Here is a 15268-nt window from a genome sequence, read left to right as displayed (position 1 = left end):
AGGGAAGAGACAGAATGAGCTAAAACCTTTAGATACCTCCTGGATTTATCCAGGGAAAAAAAAAAAATAGGAAAAATTCCCTAGTTTGACAAACAGCAAGAGAGAGATTTACTTGTATATAAATTTTAGAGCAACATTGTAATATTTAGTAATTTGATGCAAGCTTTACTCAGTCAATATAATACCGTCTCTTCCTCTGTATTTAATAATATTTATCATTAGGAGATAACTGAAAGGACATTTTAATTGTTTAATTAAGCTGTTTAATGATATGTAGTGATTTAAGTCCTAAAGCCTGGGGCATTTACTACTAAAATTTATGCTTGCAGGACCATCATAATGCATGAGAAAAATATTTTTTTAGCAGTTGAAGCACAACACAGAATCAGAAATAGGGGCTCGCCTAGAACTCTTGCAGTAGGATTCAAACAAGTTAGGCACCAAAATTAAGCTTTTCATATGGTCTTAGTATGTAGCTTACAGAGAAGAGAACAACTCCAGTGGGTGACTAAGCTCTACTACATTAGGGGAGGATGAATCATCCTCTGAAAATGTCATTCATTCCATCCTAAGAAATACCAGCCACTGATGCAACAATAACGGAGCAAGCTTTGATGACTAGCTTAGACTAACACTTCTTTTAAAGGGCTCTAATGAGATGTGAGCAATTTTAACTTTCACTCGCACGTAGCTAAACTAGCTCCAAAATAGGAATTATACTTTTCAAGAGTCACATGGGGGGAGGGAAGGGCCTGAAAAGTCAAATTAGTAGCAGCATAAGTATTAATACTGCATTTGCATTGCAGTATCCTGTAGAGCTAGACCCTATTTCCATAGAAGACAACATTTTTCCTCAGTAAGCTTGGGAACCTCCTACAATGCAGTGCAAGTATATGAAAGAATGAGCAGATGGAGATGAAACAAATGAGGAGGAGGACAAGGCAACAATGAAATTATCGAGTTTGATATAATAAGCAGCAGTCACAGCACATTAGTTGCCTAGTTAGTCTTTACATCAATAAGATAATTAATCTTCTTAAAACTGCTTGCTATCTTCAAATTAAGAAGTATTATTGCATATAAGTTCTTCATAGGTTAGAACAGGAATTTGGGATGCCAGAGAGGCAACATGTACCTAAGGCTTGTATATCTTGAGAACTAAAGCCTGTATTAGCATATCTACCATTGTACTGTCAAAATAAAACAAATAGAGAACACTTTTGGCCATGTGAAATGGAATGAAACACTGATATTTGAAAGCTCTCTTCATTGGTAGACACCTTATTGGTAACTGCAATGCTATGTAAACTGATTGTAAACTTGACAATCTTTGACATAATTGATTGATAAAAATCATGTCGGTAACCTCAGGAGTTTGGAATAAGCTTCCACATCTCATTCACCCAGAATATAATAATTTTTATAATTTCTTTTGATAAAAAGTCCTTTCCAAGGTAATCAGTAATGCCTTGAAAGACTGATGCAGCAGATTACTGAGCAGAAGCTGACATAAGCAGAGCACTAGCCTGGTCATGATGCAGTAGTCAAGTGGGAAAACCAATAAATCACACAGACCTGGTCTGTGCAGTACACTCTATGTATCTGTACAACTGATTTTGTAAATAATCCCAAATTGGTTCAGACATTTGTACAATGCCTAAAGGCTTTGCAGACCAATCCTAAAGCTATTTTTCAATATTACTGAATTAATTTCACTTTTTTGTATATGGCAGTTTGCTGTGCAGTAGTTTCCCTTCTCTTTTGTACTTTTTACATCTTAAATTGTGAGACTAACAAATGCAATTTTTTCCCTAAGTATTCTGTACAGCCAATAAGGGGATGTGCTTAAAGTAAATGTTTGCCCACTCCTCAAGACTCTACATTGTCTATATCATCAATCTGTCACTTTTCTCAATCTGAAAACAAAGAGGTCTGAAGGAAGGAAATGGCCACCCCATCCAGTCATCTTCCTGTAGTTGCTCAGGCTCTCACCCGCAGCTTAGCTGCTTGTAGGAACTAGACTCTGTCAGTCCCCAGTGCTTCACACACACTGTGAACCCATTGCTCAAAGATCTGTGAGCAACAGCTCAAATTACCAGAGAGATGGAGATAAATTTCTGTTTTAACTGAAGGACATCTTGTTCATTTGCATGAAACCTTGTGTGAAAAATGACGCCCTGCGTGTTTGCAGAGTTGTTTTGTAGCCTGGTCTCTACCTGAATGAATCCACCCTCTCATTTTTAAATTCCACACTTAAACATAAGTGTGACTAAGTTTCACTCTGCACACTTGCCATCACTATCTTTTGTTAATTCTCTGACTGGGCAATAAAATATTCTGAGATACTGAGAAGGGGAAATGTAAAACCATCCAGAAGTGTGTAGAAGAAATTAGACTGTCACTTTGGCATGGGACTCTGCATGAATTTTTGAGGTCTTCCTTCCAAGACTGAGGATTCCTCAATTCAGAGGAAGCTGCATAGTATGCCTTGCAGAGTTGTCTCTTTCAGTAGCCCAGCTTGCCCTTAGCAATTGCATCATGAACAGGTAAGGTATACAAGACTCCAAAGATACTTTCAAGCACAAGTCTGTACATCAGATTAAATTAACCCACTTACTAACTTTCTCTCAACAGAGAAACACAAAAAAGCTAAAATCCTAACTTATGCACCATAATCACTACATACTTCCAGCTTTCGTTATCGGTTAATGTATGCAGCTCATCCTGGCAAGAGTTCAATACATCCTTTGTAACTGTTTCTGCTGGATAAGCTCACACACAGTTGTGCAGTAGAACTACTTATGTTCTTACAAATTATACCAGACATTTTTCATTAGCATTACACCTGAAATCCCCTTCCCAAGTTGGATATTATCCATTACTTCATAAAATTAAAAGCATAGAAAGAGCAAGTTCAGCATACTCTTAGGTGGTGGTTCAATGGAGAAAAAGGAAACAGAGTTTAGCAAACAGAATTACATACACTATTTATTTCTACCAGGTAATTGTTCAAGAAAGCTAGAAGCAGAGCTGATTATTTCTATAGATAACTTTGAAAATTTTAAATATTAAAAATATGTAAAGTCCAGTTGTTGTTGATCCTGAGTCAAACTGTGACATGGTTACAATCCATCCTAATGGTAATTCCCTGCATTTTTTTGTAATTCATTTGAGTGTTGTAATTCATATCTAAAAAAAAAAATCATATTTCCTCTACATTGGTGAATTGGTACCAAGTGAAACTGCCCATCCACTCACCTACACTGGTAGCAACAAAGATATCTCGTAATTTTTGCCATTCTAATGGGACAGTCCCATACAGATATATATGTATATGGTCCAATAAAATGCTTCATAAAACCTGTTACAGGATTGGCCATTAAAAAAATAATCTGAGAGACTACTACATTGACTTGGTCGTCATTGCCCGTCATAATTACGTTCCATGCAAAAAGTATTTTGTCAAACATTAGTAGGAGACTCAGGAAGGCAGTAAGGAAGGCAATAACTTCAACAGTTTAAAAGTCACTTCTGAAAGACATAGCAACAGCCTCTGCTTCTTGGAGAAGTGAATCCTGAATTGCAAGGGGCAGCTGGAAAGGTAAAGAGACAGAGAGAGAATAAAATAATAAATAAAGCAGCTTGTGAAGATCCTTTGTGGTAACTCGCTATCATCAGCACCATGAATTATTAAAAACCTTTCAAGCTAAAAAAGCTTTCAAGCTCTTTGCTAAAATAACTTACTTGAGATTACTTCTAATTTAAACCTGTTCTGTGATTAACAAATTTTTAGGCTAAAGGGTAATAAATGTATTAGATTAGAATATGAATATCGCTGATACAATAGGGGACACTGTCAAATTATTATTAAACAAAAGGTATGTTTGTTTGGCTACTACACAGCCCTTTACTTTGATCACTGTTTTTGAAAATCCTTACTCATTCGATGCCTTATTCATTCAACTAGCCAGCTTAACCCCAGACAACCAACTGTACTGAAAGCAAGAACTGGCAAGTGATCCTGCAGGAAAAAATTATTAAAGACAGAAAAGTGGGGAGAGAGAGATTTGTGCAAGGGCACATTTACAAAGTTGGCAAGAACATCAGAAGTTAAAATGATATGTTTCTTGGGGGAAAATGCAGCAAATGGAGGATTCTGTAGGCTCCTGCCAGAGCAAAAGGATTAAAAGGTGGCAGCTCAACAGCTCAGGCAGGCAGCTAATACACTGGTGTGGCAGCAGGACAGTGTGAAAAGACCTTGATTATGCATGGACAGCCTGGCTCTTTATAGGCCTAGCAGGTGGTAGAGGGGTAAGAAGGCCAATTCACTGGGACAGAATCAAGGAATATAAAATATCTTCAGGATACATTTCAGGAGAGGATTAACTGATACCTGCTAGAACTAAGATCAGTGTCTTTTTTCTCCTGTAACAGCCTAGTGACTTTACTCTTAGAGCCTTAAAGCATCATGCAGTTTTTACACTCTTAACATTGCCAGAAACGATCATTCTTAGAGGGGGATAAGGCTCATTTACTTTGAACTGACTGCTGTGTGGTATAGCTGATAAGATGAAATACAACAATCTCAGAAATAGAGGGACATGAAAATATTATTAGTGTTTAGTCTTACACACACACACACCACTCCCCAAAAACATTCTGTTAATTTGAAGAAATTAAAATCAGTAGGAAATCTCAGTACAGAACACAAGGGCTGAAGAATCATGTCCTCACTAAGCAGAAATTCCATTTTCCTTTGGGAAATGGAATGGGCAGTTGCTAAAAAGATACAACCATCTTAGGACACACAATTTTTATGGCATTAATCTTTACTTCAAGAGCAATGCCAATATCCAGCATGATGAATACTGCCTTTACAGTAACTAGGACAGTATCCAAATTGGATTTAAGCAAATAATTTAGCTTATTAGGCATCCCAATATCCGGTGTTTAATTCCATTAGAAACATCTAAAATTTTAGTTTGAAAAAAAAAGGAAGGTCATCCCACAGGAATTGCAATAGTATCAGATTTGTCCCAACTGACCTTGGCATAAGTTACACAGCCGAAGTTAACAATATGTTTAGGAAAACCACCCATGGTGCATTATGTATTACTCTAAAAATTGCATATCATCCACACAAGTTTTAATCATGCACTCTCAAATTCCTATCTCAACTGTCTTACAATAATGTCGTAACTAGCAACTTTAGAAACAAGGGTAATGAAAAAGGAGATACAGAGCAGCTTTTGTCATATAATCTTCCCCAAAGATTAAAAAAAAATCTTGGAAGGAGAAATTTTCATTGTTGATACACAGCAATTTAATCCTGCACCAGTGGCTGTGTATCTTACTAGTTTTAGGTAATTAATTGCTACTTCTGAGTAGTCTTTTCATTTCAGTTTTCAAGAAAAATATCACCAGTGTGGGTGTTTAAAATAAATAGGGTAATAAAGCTTATAAACCAATTGTGATAGTTATGCTATACAAGTTCTTATATAAGACTTCCACTGTAGAAAAATATGTCGCGAGCCGGTACTGGGGGGCTACCAAAGGTGGGGACTTATGTGGGGAAGAAAAGAACAGTTTCCCACAGCATACTAAAAATATCCCAAAGAGAAAGAAAAATTCGACTCCTTGTTCATATCCGATAGCTATAGAACTCATTATAACCTCCATTATTTTAGGATAGCCAGTACGAGGGGTAAAACACAAAGCACCCACTGGATGCCAGGAATTTTTTTCTCCCTGCATTTCATACAGTCAGGGCTGGAAAAGTCATTGCCTCAGAGAAAAGAGCAAAACTTCTGGAAACCTCTTCAGACTTCAGAACAATTCCAGAAAAAAAAAAAATTCAAGGATTATTTTCCCTCATGCCACAGCTCCCTCATATCCTGCTGTCCTTGGCATCTTCTCTTCCTGCCTTCTTTGCTTTCATCTGTTTCTTATATGTAAAACAGACATTAGAAAAAGCAGAAGAAACACTACCTGCCTCATGTTGTTGGCTACTACAATCACGTTCAGTACCAGAAACTAAATTAATAGAGGGGGAGGTGGCTCATTTCTGCACTTCCTGGGGTGACTGACACAGCCTTTACATGCAGGACGTTTACTTGCATCTCTGGTCCTTACTTATCTACTACAGTGAAATTGCTTACTAAAGTACTACTGGTTTATGAGAGCTAAGCTCAGAAACTGCTTGGGAAGACTACACACAAATAAAGAACATTTATTGACATATTTTATCCATTTCAAAAAAGCAGCAGCTTTCAATACTTGCCTTGTCAGTAGAAGACATTAAAAATTTTCATCAACACAATTAGTGCTTTCCATCAGCACCAGTTCTCAGTTGCATTACTCTCAGTGAATGATTAGTGTTGAAATTCTCTCTGAAGAGATAATTCCATCAAAGACTCTGTTTCATTCTGTCCTGGTATTTTGGATTCATCTCTGGTATTTAAAGCACTGCATTGCTTTAGAACAGTTTTCATTTTTTACAACATAATTTAAAAAAAACAACAACAGCTGAATATATTTTAAAATTACTGTTGGTTTTGTTGTTATTGTTATTATTATTATTCATTTCTGGACATACATTTTGCATTCAAGTGGCTATGTGGAGCCTTAAGACCTAAATCATGGAAAATAATAATATGTAAGAGTTCTATTAGAAACTAATCTGCATGACATTTTAATATTGTACTTCCCTGTTCATGTGCTGTTTCATTTCACATTGAAGAAAAAATTATCATGCATCTTACTCCGTAACTAAAGGGGATCATAAATCTTGGAGTGGGAATAAATACACAAATAAATGAATACCAACAATCTACTTGCTAGAAGCAGAAACCACGCCCTAACACTATTCATCTAAGAGCAGACTGCAGTATGCACATCTAGTGTTTCACTTCAGTGCAGTATCTTTAAGGTCTATTAAAAAAAAAAAAAAAAAAAAAAAAAAGAACAAAAGAGAAAATATTTAAATAAAATATATATGTTGAGACTTATAAATAAAAATTTGTGGGATATGTGAAATGCTTTTTGCTTTCTTCCTTGTTGGCTTTCCAGTATCACCACAAATCCATGCAACTGCAGTTCAGTAATTCATGTGCAAATAGTTTTTGCATCCTACACTAAATGTCTTACTGATCAGTTTTTAAGACTGATGACATGCTACTTAGATACTGAAAAAAAAAAAAAATTGAAAAAAAAAAAAAAAGAGGAGAGGAGAGGAGAGGAGAGGAGAGGAGAGGAGAGGAGAGGAGAGGAGAGGAGAGGAGAGGAGAGGAGAGGAGAGCAGTGAAGAGAAGAGAAGAGAAGAGAAGAGAAGAGAAGAGAAGAGAAGAGAAGAGAAGAGAAGAGAAGAGAAGAGAAGAGAAGAGAAGAGAAGAGAAGAGAAGAGAAGAGAAGAGAAGAGAAGAGAAGAGAAATATTGCCTTTCTTAGGCAGAAAATAAATTCTTAGACCCCAAAGGGTAAAGTAGAAACTAAGACTGACCTCGCATTGTTGAATCAGGGTAGTTAGGCATAGTTCAGAGCTCTGCATGAAGAAGTCAGAAGTTCCTTGCACATCAAGGTAAATTTTCCACAAAATTTAGATAGGTAGTAAATTAATTTAACTCTGAAGTTCATAGAAGTCAATATTCTTACAGGCACACATATTAAAGGATCTGCCTGCTGGCAGAGTTAGCAGTATTCTAATTCCTGTATTCAATAAAAGTAAGGTTAGTAATTTCTGAAAGTTCATACCGGATTAAAGAAGTACACCTTCTCCTGAGATGGCAGTGAGCAGTATATGCACAAGCGGAAAAAAAGAAAACAAGAAAAAAGAGAGAAATTAGATTGGTTAAATAGTAACACTTCATGTTTTTAGTAGAAGAATGCTTAAGCCAAAAACCGTAAAAGTGTGCAGGATTAACAAAAGTTTGCATCTGGTGATACTAAGTAGATACAAGACTAGTACAGTTAGATTTAGGGTAGTTAAGACTGAGTCCAGCAGGCATTTTGACAGCTAACTGCCATGTCTAAAGTGATGGCTGTTTTCAGCATACATGTGAGAAAAAGGTATTTCGCGAAACAACAAATGAGTTAAAACATCTTAGAGAAAGCAGAAATAAATCAGTTTTGGCATAAGAACAGACAAGGTAGGAAAACTTAGGTCAAAGAACAATAATTGGCTTTCAGAATCTAAATTTATGGTCTGTCATAATAGCTGCAGAAGTTAGTACTTTTGAAGAAACTAACTTCTGATATTACATGGCTTTGAAGAGACTCAAAACCTCGAAATCTGATGCTAACATTAACTTCTTCAATGGAAAAGGTAGTAGCAGGAAAACAATAAATAAACAAGTGCAGCAATATGCCGTAAGGATTCAATGCCTGATTCAGAAAAACAAGTATAAAATAAACTGCATAAATTACGTCTTGAATGAGAAGAAGCTCTTGATAGCAACAGAATAGAACAGATGTTTGCACAGCAGAAGTTCTGTTATGCAGTTCAGCTTTTGAGCTTTCAAAGTCTTACAGAATTTACATTTTTTCCTGCAGCTTGGGTAGTCAGATACAAACTCCTAATTCATCTATTAGGATCAACAGGTAAAAAGAGGTTCATCTCTTTGAATTAGAGTAATGAAAGTATCTGAATAAAATGCCAGAATAGCCAGGTGGCTCTTTTCTATCATTTGTGAATTAAAGACAACAGAGTTTTTCAGCAAGGTTGACAGTAGTAGCTCGTAAGACTGTTGTGTAGAGAAAAGCTGACATTTTGAAAGGTATAGAGGTTAGTATCACCAGAAGAATGCAGGCTACAAGAGACCCTGGTTTTCTTACTACTGTAATTTTCTGTATGTCTTACCTGTTTAAGTAACTTGTCTCTCAAGATTAGAAATGTTAGGAAAAAAATTCCAGTAAATATTTCTAGAAAGGCTAACAGCACAGTAACTAGATCTACCAAATTAATCATCATCTGACATAACATGATTGCTTAGCAGAGTTGAGTCAATGCTTAGAAGCAAGCTCTAAGAAGTGGAGAAAACCTTATTCTGCCTTGTTGCAAGAGAGAAACTACTCTTAGCATTTCCCTAATGTAAATTACTCTGATCACCTTTTCTTTTGCTCCTAACCTGCAGGCTACTCACAAAAAAAGTCTTATTTTTCTGAAGAACCTGACTAACACGTAAGTAACTATTCCCTGCTGTAAATTCCAACAAACACTCTCACATCTCCTTCCAAGGACTTACTGACTTTCACGTAGCTTTAGCTGTGCTGCCCCTGCTTACCTCCCAGCCAGGAGTGCTGGGCCAACTCTGGCTGCGGGCTGAGCCCCTGCTTTTCTGCTGCTGTAAGAGCTTTGGAGAAAGTGCTGCCAGGGTATCCGTGGTATGGGGAGCAACAGCATCTCAGACACACTACTCTGAGAAGTAAGCTAGGACTTGCCTACAGTCTTGTGTCATGCTCGATATCCCATTTATGTCTGCTCAAATACCATAATATGTCAATAAAGGCTGAGAGACTTCCAGAAAAGTGGATTTTTTCTGTGTTACATGCAAAATAATCTCTTGAAACACAGTTTGGCAAAGCCACACACAGCCACTTAGCTACTAATGTGCCTCTGCAAATAAAACTTTTTCTGATGGAGAGCCCAGTCCTATAAACTTTGCAGACATGTCAGGTCTTTACAGGCAATCACCACCAAATGACAGTCAACACTACCACCCCTGGCACCTCATGGCTTCTGTTCCCTTTTATCAGTATAGAGAACTTGTTTTTATGGCTGTATGGCTGCAGATACTTGAACTTTTACCTGATACCTGCTTTTGCTCTCCAGCTGTAGCCTAAGTGTAAGCACAATTGTTCATGGCTCATGTATCATGTCTGTTAAGTATGTTATGTATGTCAGTGGACTAATTTCTCCTGCAAGAGAAGTGAGGACCATGCAATGAGGCTTTTAAAGGAAGGCTGAGAAAGCTTACAGACCTGTTCATTATCCAAATATCTACACTCAGGTTCTTAAATATTGCACATTTCTCTTACCCCAATGCTTTACAAAAAAGGTGATCCAGCTGTTAAAACGTTTGGATCACCTTTTGATCCCAGAGAACAATGATAATAATAAGTGACTATAGAACACAGTGCTGCTACAACATACCTTTTGTCTTTTACCTCTATATCTTATCAAATGTGGGTGTAGATCTGTTAGCCAGATTTTACAAATAATGACCCAGAAGTATAATAAGGCTAAGCTATTTCCCCTACCATTCAGGAATAGAAATCATGTCTCCTGATCCCCATCTACAGCTCTAGGCACTCTGTACCATCTCCCTAATGACTTCCATGACATAAACTTATATAATAGTATCATTATATCATCAGAGCTGTGGATGTCCTAATGCCATTAAATTTGATGACACAGAGATCATACCTTTTGATGCTATCTCAGTGTGACATAGCACAAGAAAGAAATGCCAGTGGATCTGCAAAGATTTGTGTCACACTGGATCACAAACATTACTTGAAAACAGTGAATAAGAACAGCCAAGTTACAAAACTAGCTGAAATGATGTGACAGAAATAATGTCAGACAATGAAATAATTTTTCTATCCATATGGAAGCAATTTCCAAAATGTTCTGATAAAAAACAAAATAAAACTGTAATTTAAAAGGCAAAGAAGACTCCATGGAGGATGAAAATTTCTTCAGGAAAGGTCACTTTTTCTTAGACTGTTGCTATATTCTTCCTCAATTTATGACATCTCCCTCTCCCCATTTATCATGTCTTAAAATGTATCACAGAAGGATCTAAGCATCCTGCAGCAACCAAAGCACTGGTTTCCAAGCACCAGTAAGAGGTGATGAGTACTGAGACACAGGCAGTCGAGGAACTAGATCCACTGGGGAATGTTAATGCTCCTCAACTTTTGCTTCTAAAGTCCAATATTAAGCACCAATGAAGCCCCCAGAAAACCTGCTACCAAACAGATTGCCTAAAATCCAGAAATAACAATATCCAATTGCCTCTGCAGTAAGGCCCAAGCAGCACCTTCAATACAGCACACAAAGTCTGTGGTTCAGCAGAGAACTGAATGCAAATCTGTCACTGTGCCTCAGCCTGAGAAATGTTTATCTGAATATACTCTACTTTCATCTGCAGTCCACAGAATCCAATGGTACCAATGTGCACAAGTAAGTCAGGAAAGAGTGTGCTCAAAATACAGCTTAATCATCTCCCTCAGGGTCCCTTATACCAAATCAGCTGGCATCCCTGGAAGAACCATCAGGATTTTTCATTATAATTAGAATGCATTAAAAGATAAGCAAAATGATGCCTCGATTTTATACATGATCTAAATGTTTTGAATGCAGAGAAATGGGAACAAAACCTTTGCTGATATAAATGGACACAACTACCTTAGACTGAGTTACCAGTGTAAAATCTGCCCAATGAAGAAGTTATATTCTCCTTCAAACCAATATTTTATTGGGTTCCACAAGATATTATATTGCTATATAACAATATAGTTTGGTGCATTCTCTAAAAATGAACTTGCATCTGTCTGGAAAGGGGCTACTTCCACAGCACAGGCCCTGTGTGCAATGTGGTGCACTTACACCTAAATGCTATCACAAGATTTACCACAAGAACTAAGGGGCTGCACCTGCCAGCCTCACACATTTGAGTGCAATGAGTGTGTCCCTGGCCACACAGACAGTTATGGATGTGCAGCATCCTTACCTATAGCTCTCTGAGTCTAACCTTGGCTAAGCTAGTTTAAGCTATTGTTGACTATTGCTCAACTGCCAAAGCAGCCAGACACTCAAAAAACCCCCCCCCAAACCAAAAATAACTCCAAAACCAAGCTTATTTAGATGGATTATTCCAAAACATCTCCTGCTCCTAAGAGACTGAAAGACCTTGAACAGCTAAAGTAACTTCCTATTCCACTGCTCCCTATTTTTAAAACTAAAGCAAAGATATTTACTCTAAAATGTAAAGTGGTTCAAGATTGATGAATGAAAAGAACTCTAGACTGAATGGAGAACTATTATGAAGATTTAAACCACCAACATCTATATGGGTCCAGACCAGAGGTACTTCACTCTCTTGAATTCTGACACTTTAGAACATCACATCCACATAAAATGAAATTGCAGGCATAGGCACTCCTCTTCATTCCCTCTCACAAAAGAACTGGGGGGAAAAAATACAGTATGGGGACAGAAATTTTATTCACAGCTGCAGTAAGTGATTTCCAGATAGCAGATAGCAGCCCATGTTGGTTATGTGAGTAAAATATAAATCAGTTACTGCTGAGAGCATTTTTTATAAAAGTAGTCACAGGGACTTAGCAATGTATCTACAGTAGTTTCTTACCTCAACTAATATGAAGCTCGGCAAGGTTGTGCAGCTTCTCTGAGGCTGGTGCCTGCTGTTTGAAATCATGTTCGTCTGTGAAGGAAACAAAGTATATTGTGTTCATTTGTAAGAAGCTACAGAGTTTAGAATAATGTATCCACAGCAAACTATGAAAGACCTGCTTAACACCCAGATTTGTACCAAAACAAGGAATGGTGAGGATTCCAATAGGTAAGAGAACTGCTCATGTGTGCTCCTTTACTCCAGTAAAGTCAATTTAGATTTTTGCATTTTGTTAAACTGATTCTAGCCATTTTTCTTCCAAATAACAGGACATACACAAAGATTTGTACTTAAAACTGTTTCCAATACACCACAGCATACTTCAACCAAAAAAAAAAAAAAATCTTTTATCTCTTTCAACAGAGCTTTTCTAATTCTATCAACTTTGAAGAAACTTGAGCATGTTCTTGAAGTTTACACTAGAGGGCTTTGCTGAAGGGGCCTGGGAGAAAATCCTGGACTACTAATCTCTACCATAGGAGAAGCAGAGCAGAAAACAAAGCACTTGAGGATGCAATGATTCTAGGCCAAACTCAGCTCTTCATATTCCATTCAAATCCTCACTTATGCAAGAGTCCTGGAGACTCCTTGGCACTCCATTATATAGTTACATAATATAAACATTAATATTGCATATGGAGATGTGCATGCACAGCTACCGCACATTGGGACTATTGGATCCACTCATTAAAGAGACACCAACATAGCAGTTATTTATTATTTATTGTTAGCAGTACATTGAAGAAAAGAGAAAACCTCTAAGCATTAAGGACCAAATACATGGTGGTTCTTCAGCTGTTATCTCAAGAACAGAAAGGGCTTAAGATTTGTCTTCTCCAGCATAGCATCAAAGGAGAAACATGTTCTTGTTAATGTTGCATAAGTACTGCAGATGGCTGTCTGCCAATGCCTGAAGCTCTCAGTGCACCAAGGTGGCGATGAACTGTAGAGTGTGAAGTGTGACCCAGAATTTCCTTTTCCATAACATGCAGATGGACACTGTTTGGAGCCTCAAACACCCTTTACACAAGACAAACACATACCATATGTGAAATTGTCTTTGCAGAGGTTGCTGTTGTGAGTTTGGAGGAAGATGAATGAGACTGAATGAGGTATCAAGAAGCCGTCTGTGAGGGCATGGCTGAAATGCTATAAGCATCCCTATAAATAGCTTTTGGTAAAGAGTTAGTTCTGTTTTAGTAATACGGATTTTTTTTATGTAACTAGTTACCAGGCAGTCTACAAAACAGTTTCTCTGGCAGTAGCCCATTGCATGCATTAGGCAGCCTGCCTCCCTCCAGCTGCTGCTCTGGGGGTATGCCTAACAGCAGCCTACAGGGTAATTCTCCAAACAAGCCCACCCCTGCCACATGTCACCATCCATCTGCCTCACTGCTAGTCTAGGGCATTATGTTCCTATCTGTGCTTTTTTGGGCTTTGGAAGAAAGACTGCAAGCATACATCTCCTGGAGGAGCTCTGGGCAACAGCACTTGACTGCGTGGCATTACCTGCTGCAGTTCTGAAGGATAGTTGTTTATGAGCCACAGGTGAATTTCACACTTGGCAGCTGCAGACTGAACATCCTCAGTTCATACAGTTGTCAATAACATGCTCTCTGTGCTTCTGATCTCACTTGGATCAAAATCCATTCAGTTTATAAGAAGCCTCAGCACCACTCCTAAACATGAGATAATTGCATTCATGTTTCTAGGGTTTGGGGTTTTTTAACTTCTAACTACTGTGGAAAGGGGGTAGAAGTTTGGCAGCCAGACCTTGGACAAAAGAGCAGGCTGTTTTTAAATAAAAAGTTCATTGACCTGCATTTTCCTTTGAAATCAATCCTATAGATAATTTCTAGGCATGCATGCTGGCTGAGATACTTCAGCTTCACAGGGAGAGCTCTTTGGATCTGACATCAAGAATGAGCTCTGGGAAACTCTGAACAACTTTTAATGTAAAAAATTAAGATGCCTAGAGTTCAGGTACTTCCAACATTAGTCAGAAACTGAAAGGAAGTACTCAGGCTTACAGCTTGGATATGACTTCAGGTGATTTACTTATTCATACATTTCTGCCAGTGACACAAAATTAACTCAGATATCCTGAGTCCTGAAAGGGAGTCCCCTAATTTTCTTTCTATTTTATTACTTGCATTATCCACAGTTGCTATCTGTATGATCATCTTCTGGCGTGTCCCTTTTTTGGTAAAAGTCAGTGTGAAGGCAATTTGAGAGTCTGGTGCTGCCCATCTTCCACAGCTTGTTATACAAGGACCAAGCAGATCTAAGATACTACTGTATCATTACAAGAAGCCTGTTCCATCATAGGTTTCCCTGAAACTTAGAATTCAGCTAGAAATACAAATGGCATATTGTATTTCATTTGTCTCTTTCCATTTATGAGTGAAGTCCACCTACACCAAGAAAGAAGTACTTATCAATAATTAAAGAATGTAAAGATATGCTCTGAAATAATTTTTTTAAAAAAAAAAAAAAACACCTACTAATTGCAAGAAAAGCTCACTAGAACTATGTGTAGGACTTATACTTTGTTTAGTCTTATGTGGGGGGAGAGAAGATGGACCGTTCCCCACAACTAAAATGTAAAAATGTAGTGGCTTGCCAGAAGGTTGGGGAATGTTAAGTTTGCCTGAAAAACAGGAAAATAAAGTCACTGCTATGAAGAAAACAAATCTTCATTATGTGCCAAATCTACATGGTTCTCATAGAGGTAATGGAGAATGGAGAAGATTATGACATTTTAATGAAGAAAAAAAGAAAGAAAATAAATATTCTTTCCACCGAGATACTGATATTTATATCTGTCATTTGTATAATTTGTATCCATTATTT

General features: G+C 37.5%; 1 protein-coding gene across 6 annotated transcripts in view; it reads right to left on the bottom strand.

Moving 5' to 3' along the window:
• The window catches only part of PLPPR5 (phospholipid phosphatase related 5), a 204369-nt gene that overhangs the window by 49210 nt on the left and 139891 nt on the right, over positions 1-15268 (bottom strand). For all 6 annotated transcript variants that reach the window (XM_051624545.1, XM_051624544.1, XM_051624546.1 and 3 more), the window contains one exon: positions 12371-12445. In XM_051624545.1, the coding sequence (XP_051480505.1) occupies positions 12371-12439 (69 nt within the window). In that variant the 5' untranslated portion in view covers positions 12440-12445. The remainder of the gene's footprint in view (positions 1-12370; positions 12446-15268) is intronic.

Source organism: Apus apus, chromosome 7 (assembly GCF_020740795.1).
Source record: "Apus apus isolate bApuApu2 chromosome 7, bApuApu2.pri.cur, whole genome shotgun sequence".
Taxonomy (NCBI): Eukaryota; Metazoa; Chordata; class Aves; order Apodiformes; family Apodidae; genus Apus; species Apus apus.
The sequence above is the reverse complement of the archived record's forward strand: the minus strand, read 5'-3'. Positions and strand labels throughout refer to the sequence as shown.